This window comes from Rhamphochromis longiceps, linkage group LG12 (genome assembly GCF_057381845.1).
Source record: "Rhamphochromis longiceps isolate RC_006_pf linkage group LG12, R_longiceps_female_GT1.1, whole genome shotgun sequence".
Classification (NCBI taxonomy): Eukaryota; Metazoa; Chordata; class Actinopteri; order Cichliformes; family Cichlidae; genus Rhamphochromis; species Rhamphochromis longiceps.
This window is the reverse complement of record NC_140568.1, coordinates 26,256,587-26,282,472: the sequence shown is the minus strand read 5'-3', so window position 1 is coordinate 26,282,472 and position 25,886 is coordinate 26,256,587. Positions and strand designations below refer to the sequence as shown.

The following is a 25,886-nucleotide window of genomic DNA, read 5'->3' as shown; positions in this document are numbered from 1 at the left end:
TGACTTAAAGCAAGCTTTCCCAGGGAGAGACACACGGTTAGTTTGGTGTTATTAACAGAATTATGAGGTAATTTGTTTGTTTTTCTAACTACTAAAGCTTTTTACAGTGTGCATATAAAATGTAATGCATGTGCAAAATGTAAGCGGTATGCATCGTAATCAGCAGCGAGTCCAAAGCTGCGGCCATCACATGCACACTGACACATACAGAGAACTCAGACAGGAAAACAAAAATCAAACATAGCAGAACAAATTCTATTTAGGTTTATTCAGGAAGGATGTACAAACGCTCAAGTCGCTTCCACACAGGAGTGAGATCGTCATTTCTAATTCACAAATATATATTTAAATAATTACAGGGGCTAAAGTTACAAAGCCAATTAAGTTATCCGACATTAAGAAAGTTACAGTAGTGACTGACCAAAAAGTACCAACACCAAAATGAAAGGCCTATATTTTTAGTTTATGATAAAACCTGAATGAGCTTTGATCTTTTCACACATTTCTTTTGTTTTTCTAAAAGAGAAAACTTTTTTCTGTATAATATAGGAACCAGCTCTAATTTTACTGTTGTTGCGGCGCTGTGCCGATCTAGTTTTTATTGGTGTGCTAAGAAAAAACTGTGTGCATTCTGAAAAATGCAGAGATGTGAAAGTAAACATGCAATAAATTGATATTTTTCTCTTGCATTAGTAGTGTACTGCTGTAAACACAAGCAATAAGGCTCACATGTTCATCATCGCACATAAGCAATGGAAAAAAATACAAAGGTGTCAAAGTCTGAGAGATAAATGTGATTTAGTGAGCAATCGGTGACATACTGAAAGTTAAACAAAAACTGTTGACACACAGAACAGCAGCACTTAAAATAATATAATAGCCTTTAGCTGACATACAGAGTGACTCTTTTTCTCCTTTCCAGCTGTTCGCGATCATTAACACCAGTTAGTCAAATTTGTGTTTATGCACACAGGATGAAGCCGTGAATTTTTATGTGATTGTCAGGTTAATTTATTTATTTTTTTACATATAAAGTGACTGATTAATATTCTGTGGCTTTTTGAATTGTCGAGCATCCCAAACGTGCCGCCGTCTGAACCAGTTTAAACAAATGATATTAATTATGTGCAGCTTGCTTTCAATATCATAACTGAACAAACAAACAAAAGCCTCTGTGGGCTGCTGTACTTCCTCAAATGATCCTAAACCCCTTTCTTCCCGTTTTGTGCAGCTTGACTTTAACCTTGACCTCATTCAACCCTGACGAAATACCCCTGAGCCTTCCTCGGTGAGCATAAAACCCACGTTTGCGTCGTAGAAAAATACACTTTATAGACTGCTTCTTTTATAGAAAATATTCCTTCTACAAAACTGAGCTGAAATGTAACTTTAAAACAAATCTCGACCTAGATTAAATCTGATGTCACCCTACATGAGGAGTTGCTGGGAATTTAGCGGTTAAGCTGCTGGGAAAATTAAGTTGAGTCACAAGTGAGCTGTTGTTCGCTGGAATGATCGACAAAAGCACAAGGCCCCCAGATGGCCTCAAAATGGGCACGAAGTCAAAACAAACTAAGATAATCACACGTAATTAACATGTATAGAGCGTTCTTGGTTCCTGTCACATGTAGTGCAATCGTAGTATACAAGAAGTTACTTTAGACGTCTGTACATAAGCAGGCTCTGAGATGCAGGGCAGGCACAGGGTATAAGAACTGCTTCAGGGATGAATGCATGCACGGGGCCAGAGGAACGGACAATCATGGTTGATTCCCATAAAGAAATCCTCAGTCTGTTTTTCCCATTTTGGCAATCAGCTCGTCACAGATTTTTGTCAGTTCTTCGATCTCTTGATTCTGTAAAAAAACAGAATAGAGGAAAGTAAGTAAATACCGTCTAACCACCAAAAATGCTTTATTAAAAACTCAGCAGCGCTGTCATTTGACAGAAATCATGACCTAGATACCCAGAAGAAGAAAAAACACAACAAAAGTTTTCTTGTAAGCAGTTTCATGTAGGAACAAATTTCTATTTAGCGAACTTCACTGTAGAAGGAAGTGGCTCGTGATCGTTCAAGTGTGACAAGCTGTAACTAAACTTTCATGGTGTGCACCTCAGCTGTGTGGCAGCGCAAGCCAGCTGCATGATCCCTTTAGTTTAACAAATACAAGTGCAAATCATATGTAAATATTAATCGGATTGTTTCTTTAAGTACGCTTATTTGGAAATGATCCAGTTATTTATTGTATTCAACTACTTTTTTGGCTTTTCCCTTTGGGGGTCGCCACAGCGGATCATCTGCATCCTTCTCACCTCATCCCTACTATGGACCTTTGTCACACCACCCTTCTGCATGTCCACCCTGCCTGCACTCTCTTCTTCACTGTCTTATTACTGTATTATTGTGGGGTCATGTATTATTGTAGGGTGTACCCTACAATATAAAGCACCTCGAGGCGACTGTTGTTGTGATTTGGCGTTGTATATAAAAGTGAATTGAAATGCATTGTCTATTGTTTGGATCGCTGACCCCAGGTTAACCTCATCCACCTTCGCCATCTCTGCTCCTTGCAGCTTCACACTTGTCTTGCTTGCTCTTATCTCAAGCGCATACCTCCACCTCTCCAGACTCTCTTGCACTTGCTCCCTACTCTCGCTATAAATGACAATGTCTTCTCTAAACATAATAGTCCAAAGAGCCTTCTGCCTGACTTCCTCTGTCAGCCCGTCCATCACTACTACACACAAAATGGGGCTCAGAGCAGATTTTGTATCCATGATGCAATTCACCTTCTGCTGCAGGGCTTGTTCCAGAGACTCGTTCTTCATCTGTTCCTTCCTCAGGCTGGCGGTCATCGCCATGTTTTCTGCGCTCGCCTTTGCACGCACCTGAGCGATCTCCTCATTAGCTCTAAGAGATGCATGAAATGAGATAATTAACAGAAACTGAATCTGTCGAGTGTTTCGTTTCTTATTGTAGTTTTATATTTGCTCTCTACATACTTGTCCAGTTTCTCCTCTGCATGCAGCTTTAGTGTTTGGTATCTCTGCTCCTCCTGCTTGACTCTGGCCAGATACTCTTGTGCACACTTCTTCAACACCTCTTCATTCTCCACGAGGAAACAAACACAGTGCACCTTAGAAGTCATCTTTACAGTGAATGCTTTTGTTATTCTAATTCTTCCTTTAACTCGAGTCTTTAACTAGAGTAATGCCCTACACTGTGATTTAACACGTTTACACCTAGAAGTCTTTCCAATAGAACCACATAAAGTGAGGAGTCTATTTAAGTCCTGGACCAAACTGAGGTAAAGATTTCAGCATACAATTAGTTTTTATGTGGCATCTGACGAAGATGGGAACCATGAAATATTGATCTAAACCTGTGTTGTTGCTCTTAAGACCACTGCCCTTAATCACAGGATACCATCCAACCTTATTCGGACCTAAATCCTCTTACAATCCTCCAATTTGTGCTACTATCAGCTCATCATCAAAGCACTTGGACTTGACAGGCATATACCCCTTACTTTCTTAAAGCCCTCCAGGGTGCTCTTCATATTTTCGTAACGGCGAAAGACGTCAGAAAGCGAGCGCTCCACTGAGTTCAGGTCTGCCAGGGCAGCGTCTTTCTCCATCGTCACTGTGTGCAAAGCCTTCTGGGCACTCACAGTGTTGCGCTGCTCGTCCTCTGACAGAAGAAGAAGCAGCTATTGTTAAGGCGTGGTACACAACTTTTTCTCAGACTCAACTGCTTGAAATATTGCATTTTTATTCACAAGCAGGAAGGAATTTGGTTTTTCACTGATGCGACATAAGAAATCATAACTGCAGGCTCGATAAGAGATAACACAAATTCTTTGGAATGTTTGATTTAATGGAAAATTTTGATTTGATGGAAAAAAAAAAATTGTTCAAATATATCTCTCAGTATTTCCACTCACCAATCATCTGAGCAATTGTCTTCTCATATTCTGCAACAATCTTTCTGTAATAAGACACAGAATTGTTTCTAAGGGCTACATATTCATTCATTCTGCTTTTAAAGGTGATAGAGGTGAGATAAGTTAACCTATCGTAGTTTATCAAAACCTTACGCGACCACTCTCATGGTAGTGGCTTCTCATATTTCTAACCTCATCTCATCCACTTCTTTCCTGCAGTCTTCATACTTTTTCTTCCAGTCACTGACTTCAGCCTCCTTAGTGATGATCTGAAAGAAGACGTTTCCTGTGAGCATGAACTGTGTGCATGAATGAAACCTTGTCAAAGTAAAAAAATAAAAATAAATACATAAGTACACTGATGACATGCAACACTGATGAATGAGTGTGATAGAAGAGTGTACCTCCTCTCTGATAAGGGTGAGAACAGCCTGTTTTTCTGCCTCACTGATGCAGATGGAATCCAGGACCTGACTTCCCGTTTTCTGCATCTCACTTCCCCCCGACTTGTTCTTCAATTTGCACGTGTCTTCATACTGCTGAGAGCAGAAGGAAATCAGTCATGCTCTCCTGTGTCTTTTTCTTTTGTACGGGGCTAATAAGCGGTTTACCCACTAAACCGTCGAGAATTTAAAGTTATCTAGGCCACAAACAGTTTTCACTATTTTGGGAAACAGCATTCAACAAAACTCCCATAAAACTGAACAAACTGCACACTTTAACAAAGCTTTTCTCTGTACTGGTTTAGCGTTCAATGCCGTTTTATATTTACACCATATATTCCATGTAAACTGTGCTGTTTTCTTGTTTTTGTGTAACTTTTCTGTTATATGAAGATATTCCACACACCAACTCCTTTCCTTCTCTTTGTTTTCCCTTTTATTTTTCTCTCAAACTGCTCATCTTTCACCTCACACCAGCCGTTGGCTTTCGATCAGCGTTCTTACATACCTCAATCCTCCTCCTTCTCTCCGTCTCTCTCTCCTCTGTTGTTTTGTCCTTCCCTGGATTACGGCTGTCATATTCTAATCTGCTGAATGATAATTATAATCCATCTGTCACCTGAGCACAGTGGCAGACACTAAATACCTCCTGCAGCACAGTGAAGTCATCGTATCAGTACTGTACTAGTTTTGAGCTCTAAACTGCACACTGAGCATTCAGCCAGACAATCTTTCTATTTTTACTGTGCAGAAGTATCAATTAATTTATTATGAAGCAGCAAAGTACCACTGTTACTTTTACACATAGTGCTGGAACATGCCAGGACACGTCAAAGCCATTGTTTTTAAAGTGAGTGTTTTGTCTGCAGACTGCATTTATACTAGACTACATTTAGAGCCACAAACAACATTCCTGTCACAAGGCAGAAGTTCCAATCATTTTTTTTGGCAAAGTGACTTTTATATATCCTCTGTTTATCCTGCTAAAAAGTGTCACTGATGTAAAAAAAAAAAAAGTTTTTCAAGACAGAGCTGGCCAAGATGGCAGCAGAAATTGCAACAGATATAATATAACAGTTCCACAAAGATGTTTTAAGTGGCCAAAAAGAAATGGATTCCTTATAATGTAGGTACAATAATGCAGAGTCATAAAGATACTTGCAAAACAGGTAATTTCTTTATTTTATATATAACCATAAATCCTGTTAATTCCAGTCTATTTAACAATATAAGTAGAGATGTTACCATTTCTACTTGAAAACTGCCTAAAATTCGGTCTGAACATCAAGGCTGCATTTTGCCCTCTTTTCATCCAGCTAAAATTTGGTCGCAACATCAAAGTCCCACAAATCTCAAAATAATTTGTCCAGTTGTGAATTTAAGGAAGTACGATAGGCATCGGTGCGTTGGTATTTCTCCAAAGTCATATTTATAGCCAAAATGTAGTCCACAAATGGCATTTACTATTTCACATAAAGTGTCATAATTATTGGAGTTATATATGTTACATGGGAAGCTTACAATTAAGTGCTCATTACCATTATTCTTTATTTTTTCTTATAACGTTTTTATTTTAACACAGACGCTACGCAAACTAGAACAAATGAGAAACAGACTGTCAGTCAAAGACTTGACTCATGAATGTTAAAAGCTTTGCCTGAGACATAAAATATTGCTTTAGCCCCACCTAGTGTTCACTAGATGGTATTATCATGGAGGGTGCAAACAAACAAAGAATATGCACGACAGCTTCTAGTTTGATGATGTATAAATAGACCAGGTTTCTGGCACAACTTCACCTACTTCCATGGAGATGCATGGAGGAGGGAAAAAGACTAAAAAGGTCAAAGCTCCAACAGCACATTGACCAACATGAAAGCCTCAAGCCAAAAATCATTGGTCTAACAGTGAAATTGCTCTATATAGTAAGACTTTTGCTGTCTTTAAATGGATTGTACATGCAGCAGATGTAGGGAAATGACTGGGTGGGAAAATGTGACGGTATCTCACCACAGAGCAGCAGTCTGATGCCTCAGGTTTGGATGTCACCTGGCAATCTTGGACTAGAAGGAAACAGCAGTCACTGGGTCATTTAGTGCCATATAATGTAACAGACTAGGTTACAGTACACAAAATATAAATGTATTCTTCTAAACAACATTTTGTTGCGTAAAATCTAATTGCATTTATTTTTTTTTAAATTATGATGCAAGTATTTCACTCACTACATATATTTGAATTATTGTGAATGTGAGCTGTATTTCAATGCTTCTAGGCCCCCTAGCACATTTTCATAATGATTTTCTTTCACTTTCTCATGCTCATAACTCACAAAGTAACAGGGTTCAATGTGATGCAAAATTACATGTGAAGTTAATGATTACTGTGTATGTGACGGTACAGCAAAGATGACCTAGTTGATGTGCAGTATTGATTAACCCTGGCTGATTGTTTGATCCAAGTGGAAAGCTGATGCAGGCTGACAATTATTAACAGTTATCTGATATTGGGATAGTGTGTGCCCTGTGTACTGTGTGTATTATGGTGAAGTGGCCATGAGAAAAGTAAATACAGTATAAAAGTATAAATAAACCTAAATTAATCATTTGACTCACTGTTCTGGTCCTTTTCTGGTTTGACCCCAACGCTGCTCGCCAGTTTCTCCTCATCTGTGGCGTGGTCTCCATGATGGTCATCCTTCAACAGCAGCAAACTCAATCATCCATAGCCATTGCATGTAGTTTGCAGTGCTAATGAACGAGTCTGAAGTTGCTCAACAGCAGAAAACCTATTAGTGCTTACCTGTCCGTTAAAGTCGTTCTGGATCGGCTGGTTCTGCTTTACTTTGCAGGAGTTCCTAAATATGAAGGCAAACGACAACATCAGCACTAACACAAACAGATCACGTCCGTGTGTGCATACATGTGGACAAGTGTGATGATGAGAAGAGAAATTAGGAGACAGAGGAAGCCTTACAGCTGGGCCGCATAGCTTTGCTTTGTGTGTGCTGAGCTCGCATGCTCTGCTAAAAGTGCTGAATTACACACAGCAAAAAAAAAGCAGATTAATGAAGAAGCTGTTTGCCAAATTTAAATAACATTTGCACAGAGCATTGGAGGGATGTATAGGGTTACCACTAAACCATTTCTCTCATCTACTTAATAAGATGAATTCCACAATTTCTTCCACCTTCACTTTGTGATCAAAGGAGAATTAATGAATGTATGCAAGACAAAAAAAAAGAAAAAAAAAAAAAAAAGAGCTGTAGTTACACCACACAAACATTTCTGCACCTACAGTTACAAAGTACTTACAACAGAACACAGAGGAAATGGACTTGCTCAGCAGTCCTGAGGCCACACAGAGAAAAGGGACACAGCATGACAGGGTTTGAAGGAAAAGGAAGGAAAGACACAGGAGAGGACGGGATAGGAGTCAGGGTAAACACAAGGTGAGTGCAGGATTATTGTTCTTTAGTAAACTGAAAACTGAGGCAAAAACTAGACGGCAGATAAAGCGATCATCCAAACATGTCCTAAACATCTACCTGCCGGTGCTATTTTTACCCTCATATGTTATCGTCCACTCAGATACCCTGAATAACTAAAACTAAAATAAAAAATAAAATCTAGGTAAAAAACAAAACAAAAACACTTTTCTTAAATAAAATAAATAACACTAAAAATAACTGAAATGATATTGTGAACTCACAAAACTAACTATAACTAACTATAATGTGTTTTTGACTTTAATTTGATAAAAATTTGTTTCTTTGTTTTAATCTTCTGTGTTAAGCACATTGAGTTTATGCATAAAGAAATATCAATAAAATTCCGAATGCCATTTCACATCAGGATCATTTTTGGGATATGTTAATAAAACAACAGTTAAGTTGCTTTTTTAACCATCCATTAGTTAAAAAACAGGAAAAAAAAAATAACCATGCCTGTGCCGAATCTTTTTTAAAAGCTCGAATTAGTGTTAAATATGGAGTTCTGGTTAAAAACCACCAGAGGGCGATGCTTGACATCTTAACATCGTACGACGAGGGGTTACAGAAACGTTAAGGAGGTTAATACCTTTGAAGAGAAAAATCTTTTTGCAAAAACAAAGCTCTTCTTAAAAATACTTAATCCAGGTATGAAGACAGGACTTCAACATCCAGCCTTTCATCAGCATCCACGGGTTAAAAGCAGGCATTTCAAATAAAATCTTTTCTGACTGAATTCTAAAACTTCTTAAAATAAAACCAACACTACTGCAAAAAAAAAAAAAAAAAAAAAAAAAGCATTATTAAACACGATAATGCTGAATATTACTTCTTCATTAGAAAGAAGAGAAGAAGAAAAAACAGCTCACAGGACTTTTTCAAGACACACAACAGGCGACCACGGCTGATTAAAATGGGAACACTTTGATCTCCTAGGTTCATTGAGGACAATAGTGAGCATTCAGTACTGTTCCCTACAGCCACTAAAAGAGAAAAGCACTTGTTCAGCTTGAAAATGTGTGAGTCACCCTGGCTCAGATTCAGCATTTGTGTAACTGCAGTCACCGACTGGAACAGGGATGATTATGGCTGATGACTGGAAAGGACAGGGCTTCGTATACAAGTCTGTAACGTACTCACGTGATAATTGACCCTTTGGGCTCGCAGGTCAGTTTTGTGCTTGGTAGCGAAATGTCAGAGTCCATGTTGCCATTGAGCAAATCCGAATCCACACTAATGTCATGACTGAGAGTCAAGTTTGAATCCGGGCTTGAGTCGGACGTCACCGGAGCCTCGTCATCCACCTCGGAGGGATCGGGTTTGTTCAGCGGAGAGACGACAGACAGCGTCGGAGGCCGGGCAGCCTGTGGAAGAGTCTTTGATGGGGAAATGACCACTTCGGGTTTGTTACTGAGGGTGAGATTAAGGTTCTGATCCAAACTGAACCTGCTGTTGTCAGGCGAGGAGCTGGTAAGGTTGTTCAGAGAATCGACCTCTTGGGATGGAGCGGTACCAAGATCCTGACTGGAGACTGTATTCAAAATGTGGTTTGTAACATCAGGAAAAACTGTGGAAAAAAAAACGAAAAATAGAAGTCAGTTTATTTACAATTTGGGTATGCTGATTTAAACACATGTGGAGACTAAAATGCGCACTAATGTAGGTTTACGGAAGCTGTTTTCAACTCTCTACAGTGAGAGTTTCAACATTTAGGATGCAAAACCCTAAAAACAGACTCATATGTTGCTGACAGCCTTTATCGATCTACTTGTGCCACAGGGCTGCAAAGATATTTTTAATGTGACTGTGATCCTGAAGAGCTGTATCGAAAGTGATCGAGAGAAAACAGCTGTAATAAAATCAGGATCTGTGTCAAACAAGCTTCTGTACAGGATCACTTGCAAAGGATCCAGTTATGTTTTGGTGAGGCAGGTGAAGAGGGAGCCAATCTCATCTGAGATTTGCAGCTGGAAAAATTATATAGTTCAAACACTTAACATGCTGACAAAGAGTCAACGAACTGCTCCGTACAGACTACAGAACTGAAAATCTAGAAACAAAAAGAATCCTCTATTTAAATGTCACTACTTAGCTAGTTTGTCATATAAGTTAACTAGTTAACCTTTGTACTGTGAAAAAAAAAAGAAATTAAATGAGGGAAAAGGGCGAGCTAAGACGGAAAACACCTGGATTCAAAGGTTGAGAGGTGTGGCCCAATACTTTTGTCCATATAGTATATCGTGAGGTGGAGCGGGACAGCTGGCCATCGGAAGGTTTACTACCCAGCTCCCCATCAAGGTTATTACAATTTTTTTTTACCTCATTTATCTGAATTCTTTCTTTTGTTTGATTACATTGTCCCTCTGTTCAGCACTTTGGCCGGCGCTTGATGTCTTTTAAATGTGCTATACAAATAAAGCTGACTTGACCTGACTTAAACTACAAAAAAGGGTTAACTCTAATAAAGATAAAAACTAGATTTTCGACAAAGAAATTACCTGAAACTATTTAGTGAGCTTGGAAACTCAGCAGACGTTCTGAGTTTCAGTTTAGTAATAATTTCATTACAACTTGCCTGATGAGGCTTCGATGGATGTGTTTGTAAAGACTTTGGATGTATACAAGACTGTGACACTGTACTGGTTTCCTTGCATTTGGCCTCTGACATATGTACTCCATTCAGTAATAACAAGGACTAAACTTAAACTAAACACTTTCAAACAATAAAAGCTAAACTGACGCAAGAAAATCCACTGTGGAAACTAACTAACTGAAACTAAATTAAACAAAATTTCAAAATGAAATTAAAATAAAAAACTACTCAGAAAATACAAAAACTATAATAACTCTGCTCCCCATGGCTGCTTGTCACAGTTCCACTGGGCAAGATACTGAACCCTGAGTTGCCCCTGATGCATCCACCATAGGTGGATGGATTAGAAGGCACATAATATACTGTAACTTTGACACTAACATTTTGCATCATAATTTGCTGCTAATGAAAGAATACAATAGGGGTGTTAACCAACATGTTAAATGTAATAACTTGTGCAAAGCATTGCTATCTATAAATCCACTCCTCCAGTTCCTCCAGACTCTCTGATTGTAAACCACGAAACCTCACATCCCCGTCCTGTGTCTATGTTAAAACTGCATCTGTCTCTGGAGGATTTAACCTTGTAGTGATTCATGAAACTTTTCCTTCTCCTGTTAGAGCACTTAAAATGGCTGCTGGCTTCCTCAAAGAACACTTCATTTCCTGTGTCCTTATACATGTCTTTAAGAGCTAGCTAACAACCACAGCAGCAGCTGAATCACACTGCTGCTGAAACACAGGAATCTCTATAACAAGTCAGACCCCCTCACCCATCCACATACTGTTAAACTTACAATACTACGCCCGTTAATAACGCAACAGGGACCTCTCCGTACGCTAACATGAATCGAGGCTTTGTGGTTTCAGCTCTTTCTCACACAGTTTGCTCTGATCGAATGCTAACGTGAGGCTAACTGAATCACAGAATAAGTTCAACTAAGCTTCAGCTGAAATCAGGATACTTTCGGGCACACAACAGAAACGCCCTTTGGAGACAAGGAACAGATGTAGAGGAACCACACCCAGTCATGCAAAGGACGTATGCACCACCACGTGGCTTAGCAACAAAAACAACATCAAGCTGAATTACAGATTCACAGCTCACTGAAAAAGAAAGCAACAGAAGACTGAACAGAGAAACAAATACAAGCATACACACAACTGCCTAAGGTTTCATCTTCATTATTGTTTAAATAATACATCTAGTTAGATTGTGGTGTGTGGATGTTCCCAAGAAAAGGCAGTAGTTTCCCAGAACCACAAGTCTTCTAATTATAGGGAACCCGAGTATCAGTTTCTCCACAGTTGATCTTTTATTCATGAAACTAACCCAGATTTTTTTAACTTAACGTGACTGTTTCAGCCCAAAAACTACTTTCAATAACAAATACGGTAATCTCTATTACTGTGTGGCATAGCTTCACATATACTGTGGTTACAAAACACATCCGTGCAAAATGGACACAACATATCCACACACACAGACGAAATCAATAACTTTTTAATCATCATTAAAGGACATGGAGAAACACGTGACAATCGCATTTGCTTCCACACAGAAACGCCATCGCCATGGTAATGCCTGGTACTTGTGTCTGTGCGTGTCTGAAAGCAGGACAGCTGAGGAAGAGGGGGTGAGAAGCACCCCAGTAGGCCTTGCTGGCAGGTTCAAAAAGAGAGGATTCAGCCCGCGTCATTTGCAAGTCTGTGCCCCACTGAAGTGAGCTCATTTACATGTCTGATTACCTTTCATAAGCACACTTTGAGCAGATCACAGTACGCCGATCCGAGACCAGATTCTGGCACGCTAAAACTGCATAATGAGCAACATAATATTCCCAGTATGAAGTTACACAAAGCAACTTTGCATTGTCTGAACATTTTAAACGCACACTAGCGTAAATACTACTGTTACAACAAAAGTATCACTTTTCTCCAAATTACAAAAGAAAGCAAAAACAAATCCAACCCAAAAGAGAAGGCATAATTATGAAAGTATTAGTCTTCAACAAGCTATTATTCTTAAGTAATAACAATAACTGTGACATATTTCTTTATGTCCGCCTGTCTAAACTGACTCTCAGTGCAGATTTAGATCAGACATCTTAGCAGCTACCTGAGAATTAGGCCAGGTATTGTTTGAAACGCTTATGGATTATCTGTGCTTCCGTACCAATACAAATACATGTTATAGAAAGTATGGAAGACTAATTTTCAGCATTGTGTGACACAAGAAAAACCGGCTTGTTACCCAGCCCCACCTGTGAGTGTCAGCAGTCAGTCCGATTAGGCTTCATGCGCAGAGGTGCTTTTAACACCCCTCTCAGAGCTAAAACAAAATCACAAATGATTGGAAATATGTGGCATGGTCCATTATCCTGATGTAAGCAGACATTCAGGAGTCGACTGTTGCAGCCACAGTGTAGGACAGGGCGTAGGTGCTTCATCCCAACAGCACTCAGACTGCAAAATAACCACGCAGGATAAATACCAGCTAAAAAACCCATCTGTAAACATTATCATTCCCACTGCACTGTAAGTACATATATAAAAAAAATCTGTGTAATTTACTGCATTTGGTAACCATTTGTCCATACAAATCGGGGTGATAGGGTTATTTATTTATTTATTTTTACCACATCTTTAATTAACTTTATCTTCCTGAGCCTTGTCGTGATAACTTAATTTTCTCAGTGCGAGATTAATTGTGTGCATGTCTATCAGAAGACACACAGGCACAGTGTGGTCATAAAGGGATGGACATGGTCAACAGTTACACACCCTTACATCATACAGCAGAATGTATACATGTTTTCATGCTGTTTAACTCACTTAGATCATCTTTCTTACCCTTCCTTAATCTCAGTTTGCTCATATTAACCATGTCTGTGTGCCTAAATGCTGCCATGTCATTGGCTGATTAAATAACTGAATATGTGTAGCTAATAGAATAAATGTGGTTTACCAATTTTGTTAATCAGGTTTTCATTTTCTCAAGCAAAAAGCTTATTTTGTTTATGAAATGACTAGAAACCAATTCATGTCTGTTAAATAAGAGGACACAGAGTCATTGCCTTTTCTGTACCACCAATCACGCTCATCCTGCAGGTAGGGTGGATTATGACAAGTGTACGAACACTGGGCTAGCTAGGCAGCTGAGCAATCTCACCTGAGTGGTTGGAGTTGTCCAGTTGGCCCAGCAGCTTCACAACACTCGGAGACTCGGCCTCTGGAGTCTCAAAGGTCCCCTCGGAGTCCGAACTGTGAGACAGAGGAATGAATAGATTCATGAACCTGAGCTACAACTGAGCTCAACTATTCATGGTATTATCTGGAATTAAAAGTCAAATGTTGCCTTTTGAAAATAAAATGTGCTGAAAGTGTGAAAACACAATATACAACATTGTATTTGCAAAAATCTTTAGAAGATGGGATAAAAATAAACATCACATTGTCTGGTTTAAAGAAAGCGTTTCAGACAACGGTGTGCTGTCTGTGAGAACAGAGAGGCACTTAAAAGCTTCATAAGCTGCACATATGTCCTACAAACAGCTACTAAATTATGTTTATAAAACTTTGAATGCTGTTTTGGGGCGTTGGATCGTCTTGTTCCTTCTAACAAACACAGAACAGGTTTTCAGTATGGAATTCACGTTTTTTTTAAGTGACCCAAGCACAATAGAGCTGAAAGTTCAAAGTGACCAAACATAAAGTGCTTTTATTTTAAAGGAAGTTAGAGGAAGGGAGAGGAGAGGAAGTGAAGCACTACAAGGCCACCTGCATCCTTTGCTCTTTAGTAACGACACACTGTGTCCCGCAACACACAAACACAGACACACACGCAGTCTTTGGGTCTGCTGTGTCAGCTGCCACGGCAACCAGCCAAAATTTATTTCCAAACTGTGGAGAGACTTAAAAAAAAAAAAAGGAGGGACATCAACAGCAAGGGTTTGTGTGTGTGTGTGTGTGTGTGTGTGTGTGTGTGTGTGTGTGTGTGTGTGTGTGTGTGTGTGTGTCAGTCACTTCAAAGCACATCAAAATGTCTGCACTCTAATGAAAGACAGCACAACAAGCAACAAAGCTCACAGTCCCAGCCACACTTCACCTCTGATAACCAGCTCACACAAACACACTGACACTCTGGGGCTCCATACAACCCCACCATCAGCAGCTAATCCTAATACACATAGCCACTCACCCCCTCACTGTGTACACACACACACACACACACACACACTGAGTCACATCCCAGTGACGGCCCCAACGGCTGCAATCTTGGAAGGTTACTTGGAGACTAGAAATGGACAAGAAAGAAAATCTAAAGCTTTGGAAACTGTGGGTTTTTTTTCTCCTGCCCACAGTTTTCAGCAACTGTTCTCCAACTACCACAGAGCCCTCACAAACACCCAAACACACATAAAAACAGGCCTAGGCAGTCCTACCGTTGGTTTCTCAAAGAAACATAAAACACATAAAACAGACACTCGTGAAACAGCAACCTGAGCGCCTGTGTTTTAAACAAGAATCTGTTTTTAGCAAATGATAGCATCATCAATCCTCAGCACAGGAAAGCATCAGAGATTATCACAGCTCTGAGCAGTTTGTCTGCTGTAAGTGATGCTCTGTCTCTTTGTATACAACCACCACCTGTCAGCATGACTCAGGGAAGTCATCACACAAACACCCACATTCACAATCAACCTGTGAGAGTCCGTGGCATCAAATCTTCTCTATCAGAGTGTATTTATTATACTGCAGCAGCTATGTTTCTCTATTCACTTCATGCACTCTTACATGTCTTCTCCGTTATTCTTCGCTGCGGGCTGCCCATCATCAGCTGAACCTCCAGTCACTGCTGACCACGTCCATTTCGCCCACTGGACCGGCGACAACCAGGACATCCTTGCGACACGTTCAGTTCCGAGTGTGACGACACTTCTAAGAATTAATAGTGACCTTCCTCTTCCTCTGTTTCGATTACTACTGCTGTCAACGAAACTGGCAGTTTATCTTGGAGTGCCGCAAGAAAAGAAAAGAAAAGAACGGCGAACACGAGTGCACGATCTGTGTTTTTGATTCTCTTCCTCTTCTTTTGCCTTGTCTGTTTGCTGTCTCACTTCCTCCTCTTGCTTAGCCGCTCAGATTTCCCATCCTGCTCTTCTGCTTTGTTGACGTTCGTGAGAGAGAAACGTGCCTCACACTGCTGCAGCTGCTTCTGTTGCCGCTCTGCTCTAAACAGCACTGACTCACACGGCACAGATTACTGGAGCATCAGTATTCACTCCTCCCTCTGCTCCCCTCCTTTTTTCACTCTCCGCTCTGTCTGGGCGGACGATCAGCTGGTTAACAGACATCAGCTCGCCCTGCTCCCACATGTTTGCTAACTCTCTTGTTTATCCTCAGGAGTTTGCCTTTCCCCGCGCCGATCCTTTCAGGGTCAAGCGAGGAGAGGGGGGGAAAGGAGAGCCAAAGCTTCCTGTTTAAAGAGGCAAGAAGGGTTTTCTCTGGGGCAGACAGACTACTACAGAGAAAGTGGATGAGGTGATCAGGCTAAGGGAGAAGAATTAATAGGGCATATATACATTTTAAAAGCTGTAAGTATATGAAGTATTCTGAAAAGACTGGTGCAAATGCTATCTGGAAATTATACCCTGCTGTAAAGCCCATTTACTCAACATCACCCCCTCCCCCCACAACTATAAACCTTAAAGCACTCATTTATACATCATGACACAAGCATTTCTGAGCATTTCACAAACTGCTAGCTACTATGCTTGTCACACAAAACCTCTAGAGTTGTAAAACTATCCAGTCAGCCACAGCTCTCTCAAGAAAAATACCTTTTTAATTCAACGAGCCAGAGAATGACCAGACTGCTTTGAGCTGATAGAAAGGCAACAGTCAAGATAAGCAGAAGAACATCTCTGAATCGAACCTTGAAGCTGAGAGGCTATAACAGCAGAGGACCACGCAGTCCTACTCTTGTCAGCTCAGAACAGGAAACAGGCTCAGCTCACATGGGCAAAAACTTGGCTGATCAGAAATCATGAAAGCATCAATCCATCCTGCCTTGTATCAACGGTTCAGGCTGGTGATGTTGGCGTAACGGTGTGGGGAATATTTTCTTGGCATATGAGCATCGTTTAAACCTCATAGCCAAACCTGAGTATTGTTGCTGACCACATCCATCTCTTTATGACCACAGTGTATCCAGGACCATGGATAACAGACTATCAGGATAAAAGTCAACTTTTGAACATGACACTGAGTTCACAGTAAACAAATGGCCTCCGCAGCCACCAAAACTCAATCCAACAGAGCACATCTGGAATGTGGTGGAACGGGAGACTCACATCTTGGATGTACATTTGACAAATCTGCAGCAATTGTGTGATTCTATCATGTCAACATGGACCAACATTTCTGAGAAATATTTCCAGTTGAATCTGTGCCACAAAAAATTAAGGCAATTCTGAAGGCAAAAAGAGGTCAAGGCCAAGGCACATCTCACAAAGTGGGTGGTGTATGTACTCTGAGAGCTTTCCAGATGCGATAAAATCTTTACAACTTTGGCTGCTTTAAAAACAGACGTCCTGGCTTTTTATTATCATGGATTGAAGGATGTTTCTTACAAATTAAATGACTGAGATGTTGCTCAGTCAATTTGCTTAGTGAGACTGAAAGGTACTTTAGCTGTAATTTGCTGTAACAGTTTGACTTGGCAACACAGAGGCCCGCATGAAAAAGAGGATTCGAGATTAAATATTTCTAACGAGGACTAACAATAGTCTCTTTACCTTTATAATAATGCAGGCAAGTAAAATCTGAGCTGAGAATAAAGTTGCTGATCTAGTAATATGTCATCAACTAACAGAGCTACTGTTCACTTAAATGATCCAAGCCAGCCTGAGGACAAATCAATACAGCAAACCTAAATTCAGCAGTAACGATGCAGCTCAGCACGACACCGGCAGAATAAAGCATTTCGCTGAAAGCTTCATCGTTGCTCACACAAATGCCTCTGAGGTTGCTCATGGGTGGCTTATGTAAGTCCAGGCTTTCACATTTATACCTCTCTCCCTTTCTCTCTCTCTCACTCACACACACACACACACACACACACACACACACACACACACACACACACACACACACACACACACACACACACACACACACACACACACACACACACACACACACACACACGGTATCTAGGCCAGATGAGATGAGATGTATTCTCTGACAACAAAAAAAACATGAACCATGAATAATCTAATAACAGGAAGAAGCTCCAACTACTGTGAAAAAAGTGACCTGGGAATGAGAACGAAAGCATTTTATTGCTTATGCTTTTTATTTGAAGGTGCCCGTCCTGCCATTTACTGCTCCCACAAAACACGTGGAAGGAAAGACAGGAGCGCTATTATCACACTGAGCAGATCCACAGATACACGCAGGCAGCAAGAGAGGGAAAGATTAACCAGTGCACTCACACATATTTTTTTACACACTGGCGAACACATAAAAAGAGGCTCTGTTCAGCCTATGATGAGTCGACAGCGAAAACAGAGCAAATGAGAGCCATGGCAACCGGAAAAGACTGATTTAATTAAGCGCACAGAGACGGGGGAAGTGTTAGAAAGGCGAGAGGCAGAAAGAGGGAGATAATAGAAATGAAAAGATCTGGGATATGAAAGAGAAAAGAAAAAGAACGTTTGGGGCGGGAGAAGAATCTCAAACATTTGTTTGTGCTTGCTTTTAGTCGCCTTTGTTCCCTTATCAGGACAGATGAGAAGACAAACCTGTCTGTCCTAGAGAGGACGGTCTGCCTGCAGCTAACAAAGCCCTTCAAGCAGCACACAAAGGTGAAGTGAAAAGGCCATGCAAGATTATTTATTCAATTTCAGTTACAACAATGGCTTTAGATCTTAAAACCAAGCCAGCTGTTTGGAAACATTTTAGTCCAGTGTAGAATGAGAAATACAAGTTTATTCAAAGTTCAAATAATCACGATCATTAAATAATCATAATAAAGTAGCCATATGTGATATACACTATGTGCTGCACAAACTTTTCACCCTGCAACACCTGGAGATGTGAACTGGCCATACGAGGAAAACAGTAAGTAAAACAGTACACCGTCTGTGAGTGGAAATATCCCTCACTCTCTCCCTGGCAGAGGCACAGACCGCAGACAGAAGCAGGAGGAAAATACAAGGGGAAAAAAAATCAACTCTTATGTAATACCTTGAAACCACAAATAGCACACACAAGTAACAGTGGCAAAGCCCACACATACACGTTCTCCTATAAGTGGTCATCGGCTCTCGTAGTAACACACACACACACACGCACACGCACACGCACACACACACACACACACAAAAAGAAACGACTATGGCACATTAAAAAGGCACACTCCTACACACTGGACCACGTCTATTATATGGGTGTGCTGTCAGTTAATGTAGCAAGAATGCACATCGTTAATCACGGAATAAATGTTGACTGAAAGCAGCATGTGTGGTTACGAGCTAAGAATAAATCGGCCGTGATAAACATGTCTGTGAGACGCAGCAGAGGTGATGTGATACTGGATGAGATAAGTGTGTGTTTGTGTGTAGACTAAGAAGGAATTAGTGGGGCATCCCAGCTATCACAAACTGTTTATTTCTATGCCTAATCCATTGCATGATGATATAAAGTTAGCCGCCCGACGCTCACTTTAGCGCCAGTATAAAAGTTTACACACTGCCTGTAAATACTCTTTGTCCTTAGATGAATACTATGATTTCACTTTGAAATTTATCAAGTATTTTTTAAATTTGGACATTCTTGCGTTTCCCTCTTCATCAGCTGGACAAAAGCTCACCTTTTCACAAAAAGTGGCCCTGTGTCTCACGAGACGAGCAGATTGCTATGATAAACTGTTGGAAATGTTGCCTTTATACCCAAGGAATACTACACTATTATCACTTATTGTCTCTTATTCACGTCTTACATTTTTATTTTACATCTTTTAGTCTGTTCTGTGTATTTTATGGTATTATTTGGCTTTTTTGTCTTTCTCCTGGCCGCAAGACACATTTTACCAGAAAAAAAATAAAGTTAAGCTGTAGCTGAAATGACTTTGGTCAGCCCCAAAAGGTTACAAAGCCTTTGATTATAACAGTCATCCCAACCTGACTTTATGTTTCTATCCCCAGTACAGCTAAGAATAACAGAGTCATCAGCATGTTTTGTGTCCAGTGTAATTGCAGCTTACATTCTTTTAATGTTAGATTTCAGCTCCGGCTGTGTTTCAATTAGAAGCTGCATTCGAGTGAATGCGCAAAATGTCATCCTTGAATGGTTCTTCTTTGATCAACAATCACACAGCACAAATGCTAAACGGCAAACATGTCATGTGACGTACACACCAGTGGTACTGCGTCCAACCTCAAATGGCTAAAATTAAAAAGTAACATTTTATTTTATTTTATTTTATTTTTTTAACAGATTCAACTTCCACTTGGTGGAATACAAACATAACAGAGCCTGGATTCCCTTTTAAAGACAGTTGCCATGAATTCCTGAAATAAGTCACTTTTCCCATAACTTTTACATAAGAGCATGTTTAATGTCTCACAAAAGACAGTCTGTTGTAATATTATCTAATCCAAACGGAACACTATGTTGGCTTCTTAAAAGATATGGCTCCATCTAGTGGTCATTTTTTGGAACTATTCCTCACGTAAGAAAAACGAAATGACACAAAGGCCAACACTAGCTTCAGTCAGCGATTCAATAATACAAAACATGGATGCAAAAGGAGTGAACATGACACAAAAAATAAATGTAAAAAAAAAATCATGTGTCATCTTTGGCAGCCTAAATATTTCACTCCTGATGGGATGGGAGTGTCCTCTTTAAAAATGTTAAATGTTCTCCATAGAACACAAGGGGTCACTGCATGATTAGATTTATATGAAAATGGTGCCAGTTATTCACAAGGGCCTTCAAAATCACCAAATACTAACCCAGTTGAACACCCGTGGGAGATTTTGAACAGCTCTCTCTCCAAAACCATCATCAAACCCCAAGATGAAGAAATAATAGCCCTCACCCCTCCAGTGAGGTTACACAGACTTTTAGAATTAGCAGAGAATTAGAATCAGGTTGTTCTTGCTGCACTTGTTGCCACATCAACTTACTAAAAGAATTTATGGTATTTTAATTTTTCATCTGTCGGTAGGTGGAAACCTGATGCTGTTGTTAATAATTACTACCCCATTTCCAAAAAAGTTGGTATTCTGTGTGAAATGTGAATAAAAACAGAATTCAAATGTACCATGTTAAGAAAAATACGAGGTCATTTTGAATTTGGCAGTAACAGATCTCTCTTTTAACAACAGTCTGTAAACATCTGGGAACTGAGAGACCAGCTGTTGGACTCTGGGGAGAGGAATGTTCTCTAATTCTCGCTGGAATATCGGATTCTAGCTGCTCAACAGCCCTGGGTCTCCTTTGTTGTATTTTCCATGTCATGATGCTCTGAGTGTTTTCAGTTGGTGAAATGTCTGGACTGCAGGCAGGTCAGTTCACCACGTGGAATCTTGTACTATGAAGACATGCTCTTGTCATTGATGAGGCATGTAGTTTAGCATTTTCTTGCTGAAATATGCAAGACCTTCCCTAAAAAAGCCTGGATGGTTGCTCACCTCACCTACTATAAAAGGATGCTGCATCCATGTTTTCCCAAAGGAATTCCAGATTCATCTGACCACAGAACAGTTTTCCACTTTGCGTCTGTCCATTTTAAATGAGCTTTGGTCCAGAGAAGTGAGCAGCATTTATGGATCCCATTCACATATTAATCGTCTGAACTAAAACAGACAATCAATATGGCATGAAAGTTTTAATCTGCATTTGTGGATGGCAGAGTGAATGGTTTTCCAGAAAAGTTCCTGAGCCAATGCAGTGAGGTTTGTAAATGCAGTTTTCCTGCAGATTTGTGAATCTGTCTATCGTTACTTTTCCAGTCTTTTGTTGCCTCGTCCCAACTTTTTTTTTGCTGCCATCAAATTTAAAATGACCAAATATCTTTCATGAAACTGTAAAATGTCTATGTTTAAACATTCAACAGCTTTTCTATGTTCTGTTGTGAATAAAACATTTTTGTCTATGAAATTTTAGCAGTTCAGAATTGCAAAGCAGTAAACTATTTTATCTTAATCTGATGTGCTGATCAGAGCTGTGATTAAAATTTTGGTGGGACAGCAGAAGATTTTCAGATTTCAGTCTGGGCGGTGGCATTCTTCAGTTTGGGAAGGGCTGTTATAAAAGACACACAGAGATAAATTTACACAAAGAGAGACTGGTGCTCCAAATTCTTTGGTATGCTTTTGGGAAGCACATCGCGAAAGAGTACCTGAATATTTTATAGAGAACATTCAATTATTTGCATCAGAGTGGAAAACTAGCTCGGAGTGAACACAGTTACAATCATCAGAGCCGAAGCCCTTGCAGTGCTGCAATGCACTAAAATAACCCGACTGACAGCGACATGATAAAACAAAGAGAGAAAGAATGAGGCGATGAGATAATAAGAGAGGACTGATGCACAGGCACCAGCTGAGCTACTGTTTTGGACTACAACAGGAACAAAAGAGCACACAATTCCCACACTACAGTTCATGTCCATAGTGTGGGAGGGAGTCAAATCAAATCAAAACAATTTTAACTGCCATTAGAAAGCCAATATAGCTATACTTATTCTTAACTGCATTTCAACATCCAATGTATGGTGCAAATCAAAGTTTTTACCTGTTAACTTCACAATTATTTAGCCGTGATTTTCATCTTTATGCTGGTAATACCCCACAGCGAAGCCTTATGCTTAAAATCAATGCTTATCCTTAGATTTGTCACATCTTCATGTATTCACAATACATGAAGACAGTGACATTTCACTCCACGTTAGATTGATTTGTACCATGGAGAAGGAAATGAGCTCCAAATGCAGGGCAGCTTTTTCCCAAGTGAGACTCTCTCTGCGTGTTCAGGGGTTTTGGAGAGCAAAGAAAAAAAAAACAAAAAAAAAAACAGTGTACATCTAAGACTGCTCCAGTTAGGATATAAAATGGATGATGAAGCCAACTAAATTTAGATCCTAAGCTGAAAGCTCCTATCCCACAGCAGTGTTTGGTTTCCCAGTGTTCTCTCAAAGAGGACCCCAACCCCCATCTGACCTTACAAAAACACAGATGGATACAGAAGACTGGAGTATGCTTGAGCGGTGAGATTTTTTTTAAACCAGCTGAGCATTTCTTAAACACGGCTTTGTCTCAGTGTTTGTCCCTTTGAGTTCTCTGCAGCTTTTTCTTACAGTTGCTCTCTGTGTTCTGCTGCCATCTCCAAAATAATATCAGTTTCAGTACATGGCGGCAGTGCTTCTCATATTAACAGCCACTGACAAGAACCACAAAAATAACACACAATGCGAAACTGTTGTTTCGCTACAAGGAGCTTAGAAAAGCTTTTAAGTAGGACGAAGTGAAAGGACTCGCTCTTTGTGACAAAGGATTAAGAAAAAGAAGAGGATGAGTGGTGACTGGGTGCTTTCTAGCCTCAGCTCAAACATTTAAATGTCCTTTTTTTCAATATAAGTGTTCCAGACAGCTGCGGTTTTCACATCTCACGGGTCTTTAAGGATGTCAAACATGATGCATGAACGAAACAGGAATCTGCAGTACCTGAAAGAAATGGACTGCACAATTTGTACGATTAACGCAATGCAGATTAGGGTTAGAATTAGGGTCACAGCGGCATAATCAAAACCTGCCAGCAGCATTGTGTTTTATACTGTGGTAACTACAGCAGCTGTCAAAACTGAACTGCTTTGGACCTTCAGCTCATGTTATCAGCTGCGCCACTCCTCAGTCAAGCTCGCTTGCTTTCTGCCTTTAGTCTGATTTGAATACCTAACTAGTATTCAAACTCCCACGATGGGCAAATTTGCCTAGCACAGAAAGTCCTGTTTGCCTCAGTGCCCCAAAACTGCACTTTGATTCCTTATCTCCCACTTCTCTTCCTCCTCACTGACAGAAGCATCCACGTTAGACAAAACACCAAAGAGCTGGAGCATCTCCCCACGCTCACAGACAAACATACAAATGAAGAATCTAGCCTTACATGCTGTTCTTCTTGCGAGGAGAGCTGACAGATCCCTTCCTGTGCTGGCTGAGAGAGCCCCCCATGGCAACAGCAGCGTCTGTGCTTGGTACAGGTACGTCTCAGATGTCTTCTTCCACTTCCGAGTTTCACCTCTGTGTCTCCTCCCGACAGTCTGGCTCAGCTTCAGAGCAGCGCGACACACTGCTCCTCATGGCTGACTAGTTATTATTTAACCAAGCGGCCTCTCCTCTTTCCTCTTTCACAGACTCTGTTGATGCTCTACGGAGCATCATCAGCACTACACGTGAATGGTGACAAGTCCCGCCTCCTTGCTCTACTTCCCAAGCTTCATCATCTCCCTCTCTCTCTCTCCTTCAAAACACACACACACACACACACACACACACCCCAGACCAATAGCACTGCCCTTTGGAGAAAGACAGAGAGGTTAAATGTGTGTGTGACGGGGGAAAATTAGGATCAAGCATAAAGAGTTGGACAGGAGGCAGATACAGTGTGTGTACCAGTGTGTCACGGGGGGGGATCTGGCAGACTTGACAGAATTTTTTAAGACAGAGAGAGCCTCTTCTATTGTTCGTGGGCTGAATAACAGATCTGACATCCAGGGGGAGGGAAAGAGTTGGTGGCATAAAACACAGCTCCACTTGTTATATCACATTCCTGCTACCTGCTGTCACCCAAAGCCCCCTCCCCCAAAAAAGAGATTTAACATGACAACAAACATGCCCTTTCACTGTAAGGAAGTATTGTTTGTACACTTTCATTTCTCATGTTGATTGGTTAGATTTTGACCTCTTAACCCTTAATCAGCCTCTAAGTTTACTTCAGAATCAGGTCATACAGTGTGATTAACATGACAAGAGGCTTAATCGAGGCTGATAAAGACTAAACACTGTTGTGAAAATAAAAAAAGCTATTGTTTAACCATTAATTTCAAGGAAAGCGCTTATAGGGTTGGTCCAATCCTCATGCTGAGTCACAGTGCAGCAGAGACGATTAATTAATAAATAAAGAAACCACAGCTCTTGATACAAGTCAGTCTGACCACGTCTGTCTCTAATGATTAAAGGAAGAATGGTTTAAAACCCCAGAGTGTTGCAGGGTCAGTAATTGGAGTCACCCAAAAGCTATAGCACATAATTTCCTCCCACTGAAGTGAATCACACGAGGCTCAGTATGGAGGTCCCAGCTTTTGAATGACACATATTTTTACCCAACAGGGACAACTACGGAAATGCGCTGAAAATATAAAAGTACAATTTACCAGCTATTACTACAAGCATGGACTCTTTTGTGGTCTCTCAGTTTGGGAGCTACTGTTTTATCGTTTTTTATCGTTTGACCTGCAACATGCATTAAAAAAACCCACGAGCATTAAAACGAAGACAAACACCTCTGACAAAAAGCTTTAAGACTAACCGTAAAAACAAGTTCAAGACTTTGACTTACCTCATTGCTTTTGCCAAAATCTGCAGGCCAACTCAACCGCTGCGACTGATAGTGTGTTTATCGCTTAACTGCGCATGCCCGAGTGATTTGCTATAGTAACGACAATGAGATCGTTACATCTGAGAATTATGAGCTGCGTCCTTCGTGTGTGGTTTACTTTTTTTTGGCTGCTCTTACTTACTTTAAAACATCCCCTCGTCTTTGTTTGAAGGATTTATTACTTTGCAAATCTGAATTGACTGAGAAAGTTTTTTTTGTGTTGCTTCTAATCAAACGTTAAAAACTAAATAAAGTAAAAGATTTTTTTTTTAAATCTATGAACTTAAAAAATATATATATACACTTTTGAAAAAGCTCATAAAATCACGAAAATGATATTTAATATACATGTACAGAAAGTTTGTCATGGAAACCTGCCTGATGAGGCTGTGGTACATATTTTTTTTATCTATGACTGCAGAAAACATGGAGCACAGCCTCATCAGGCAGGTTACAAGGCGACTGCTGAATGTCGCAGTTGCTGCCAAAAAGCCACTAAAGGCAGACTGCAATTTAAACACTGTCTCCAGGTAGACAACAGGAGTGATTCACCTCCTGCTTTCAGGCCTGCAGCTATCAGGCTTGTGATGTTCTCCTTCATCTTATAGATGACAGAAATTCATTTTTGGAGAGGCACAAATAATTTGTGTGGCATCTTATTTGATGCAGAAAGCCTGATTGTTCTGTAAATAGTTGGAAATTGATATTTAAAAAAAACCCATCTTGGCTGCATTTTTAGAATTTTA

General features: G+C 40.2%; 1 protein-coding gene across 4 annotated transcripts; it reads right to left on the bottom strand.

Annotated features, from left to right (window-relative positions):
* Window positions 1-241: 241 nt before the first annotated feature.
* LOC146657374 (transforming acidic coiled-coil-containing protein 1-like) lies at window positions 242-25,174 on the bottom strand. Of its 4 annotated transcripts, XM_085425408.1 has the most exons (14): window positions 25,102-25,126; window positions 23,650-24,058; window positions 13,643-13,734; window positions 9,018-9,444; window positions 7,190-7,244; window positions 7,003-7,084; window positions 6,398-6,450; window positions 4,349-4,483; window positions 4,137-4,213; window positions 3,945-3,988; window positions 3,531-3,691; window positions 3,004-3,110; window positions 2,791-2,911; window positions 242-1,856 (listed from the first exon to the last, which is right to left on the bottom strand). In XM_085425408.1, exons 2-14 carry the CDS (start codon window positions 23,712-23,714, stop codon window positions 1,788-1,790), a joined length of 1,488 nt encoding a protein of 495 aa, XP_085281534.1. In that variant the 5' UTR covers window positions 23,715-24,058; window positions 25,102-25,126; the 3' UTR covers window positions 242-1,787. The 4 variants fall into 4 exon arrangements, with proteins under 4 accessions (XP_085281534.1, XP_085281535.1, XP_085281531.1 ...); XM_085425409.1 differs by lacking the exon at window positions 23,650-24,058 and having other exon boundaries at window positions 25,102-25,174; XM_085425405.1 differs by lacking the exons at window positions 23,650-24,058; window positions 25,102-25,126 and adding an exon at window positions 15,268-15,723.
* Window positions 25,175-25,886: the final 712 nt, after the last annotated feature.

Excerpts from the sequence above, each read along its gene's own strand:
- LOC146657374 (XM_085425405.1), bottom strand. The coding sequence starts at position 15,374 with ATGTCCTGGTTGTCGCCGGTCCAGTGGGCGAAATGGACGTGGTCAGCA. Across the intron at positions 2,912-3,003 it reads GCAGAGGAGAAACTGGACAA|AGCTAATGAGGAGATCGCTC; the intron begins GTATGTAGAGAG and ends TGCATCTCTTAG. Across the intron at positions 1,857-2,790 it reads AACAAGCCCTGCAGCAGAAG|AATCAAGAGATCGAAGAACT; the intron begins GTGAATTGCATC and ends GTTTTTTTACAG.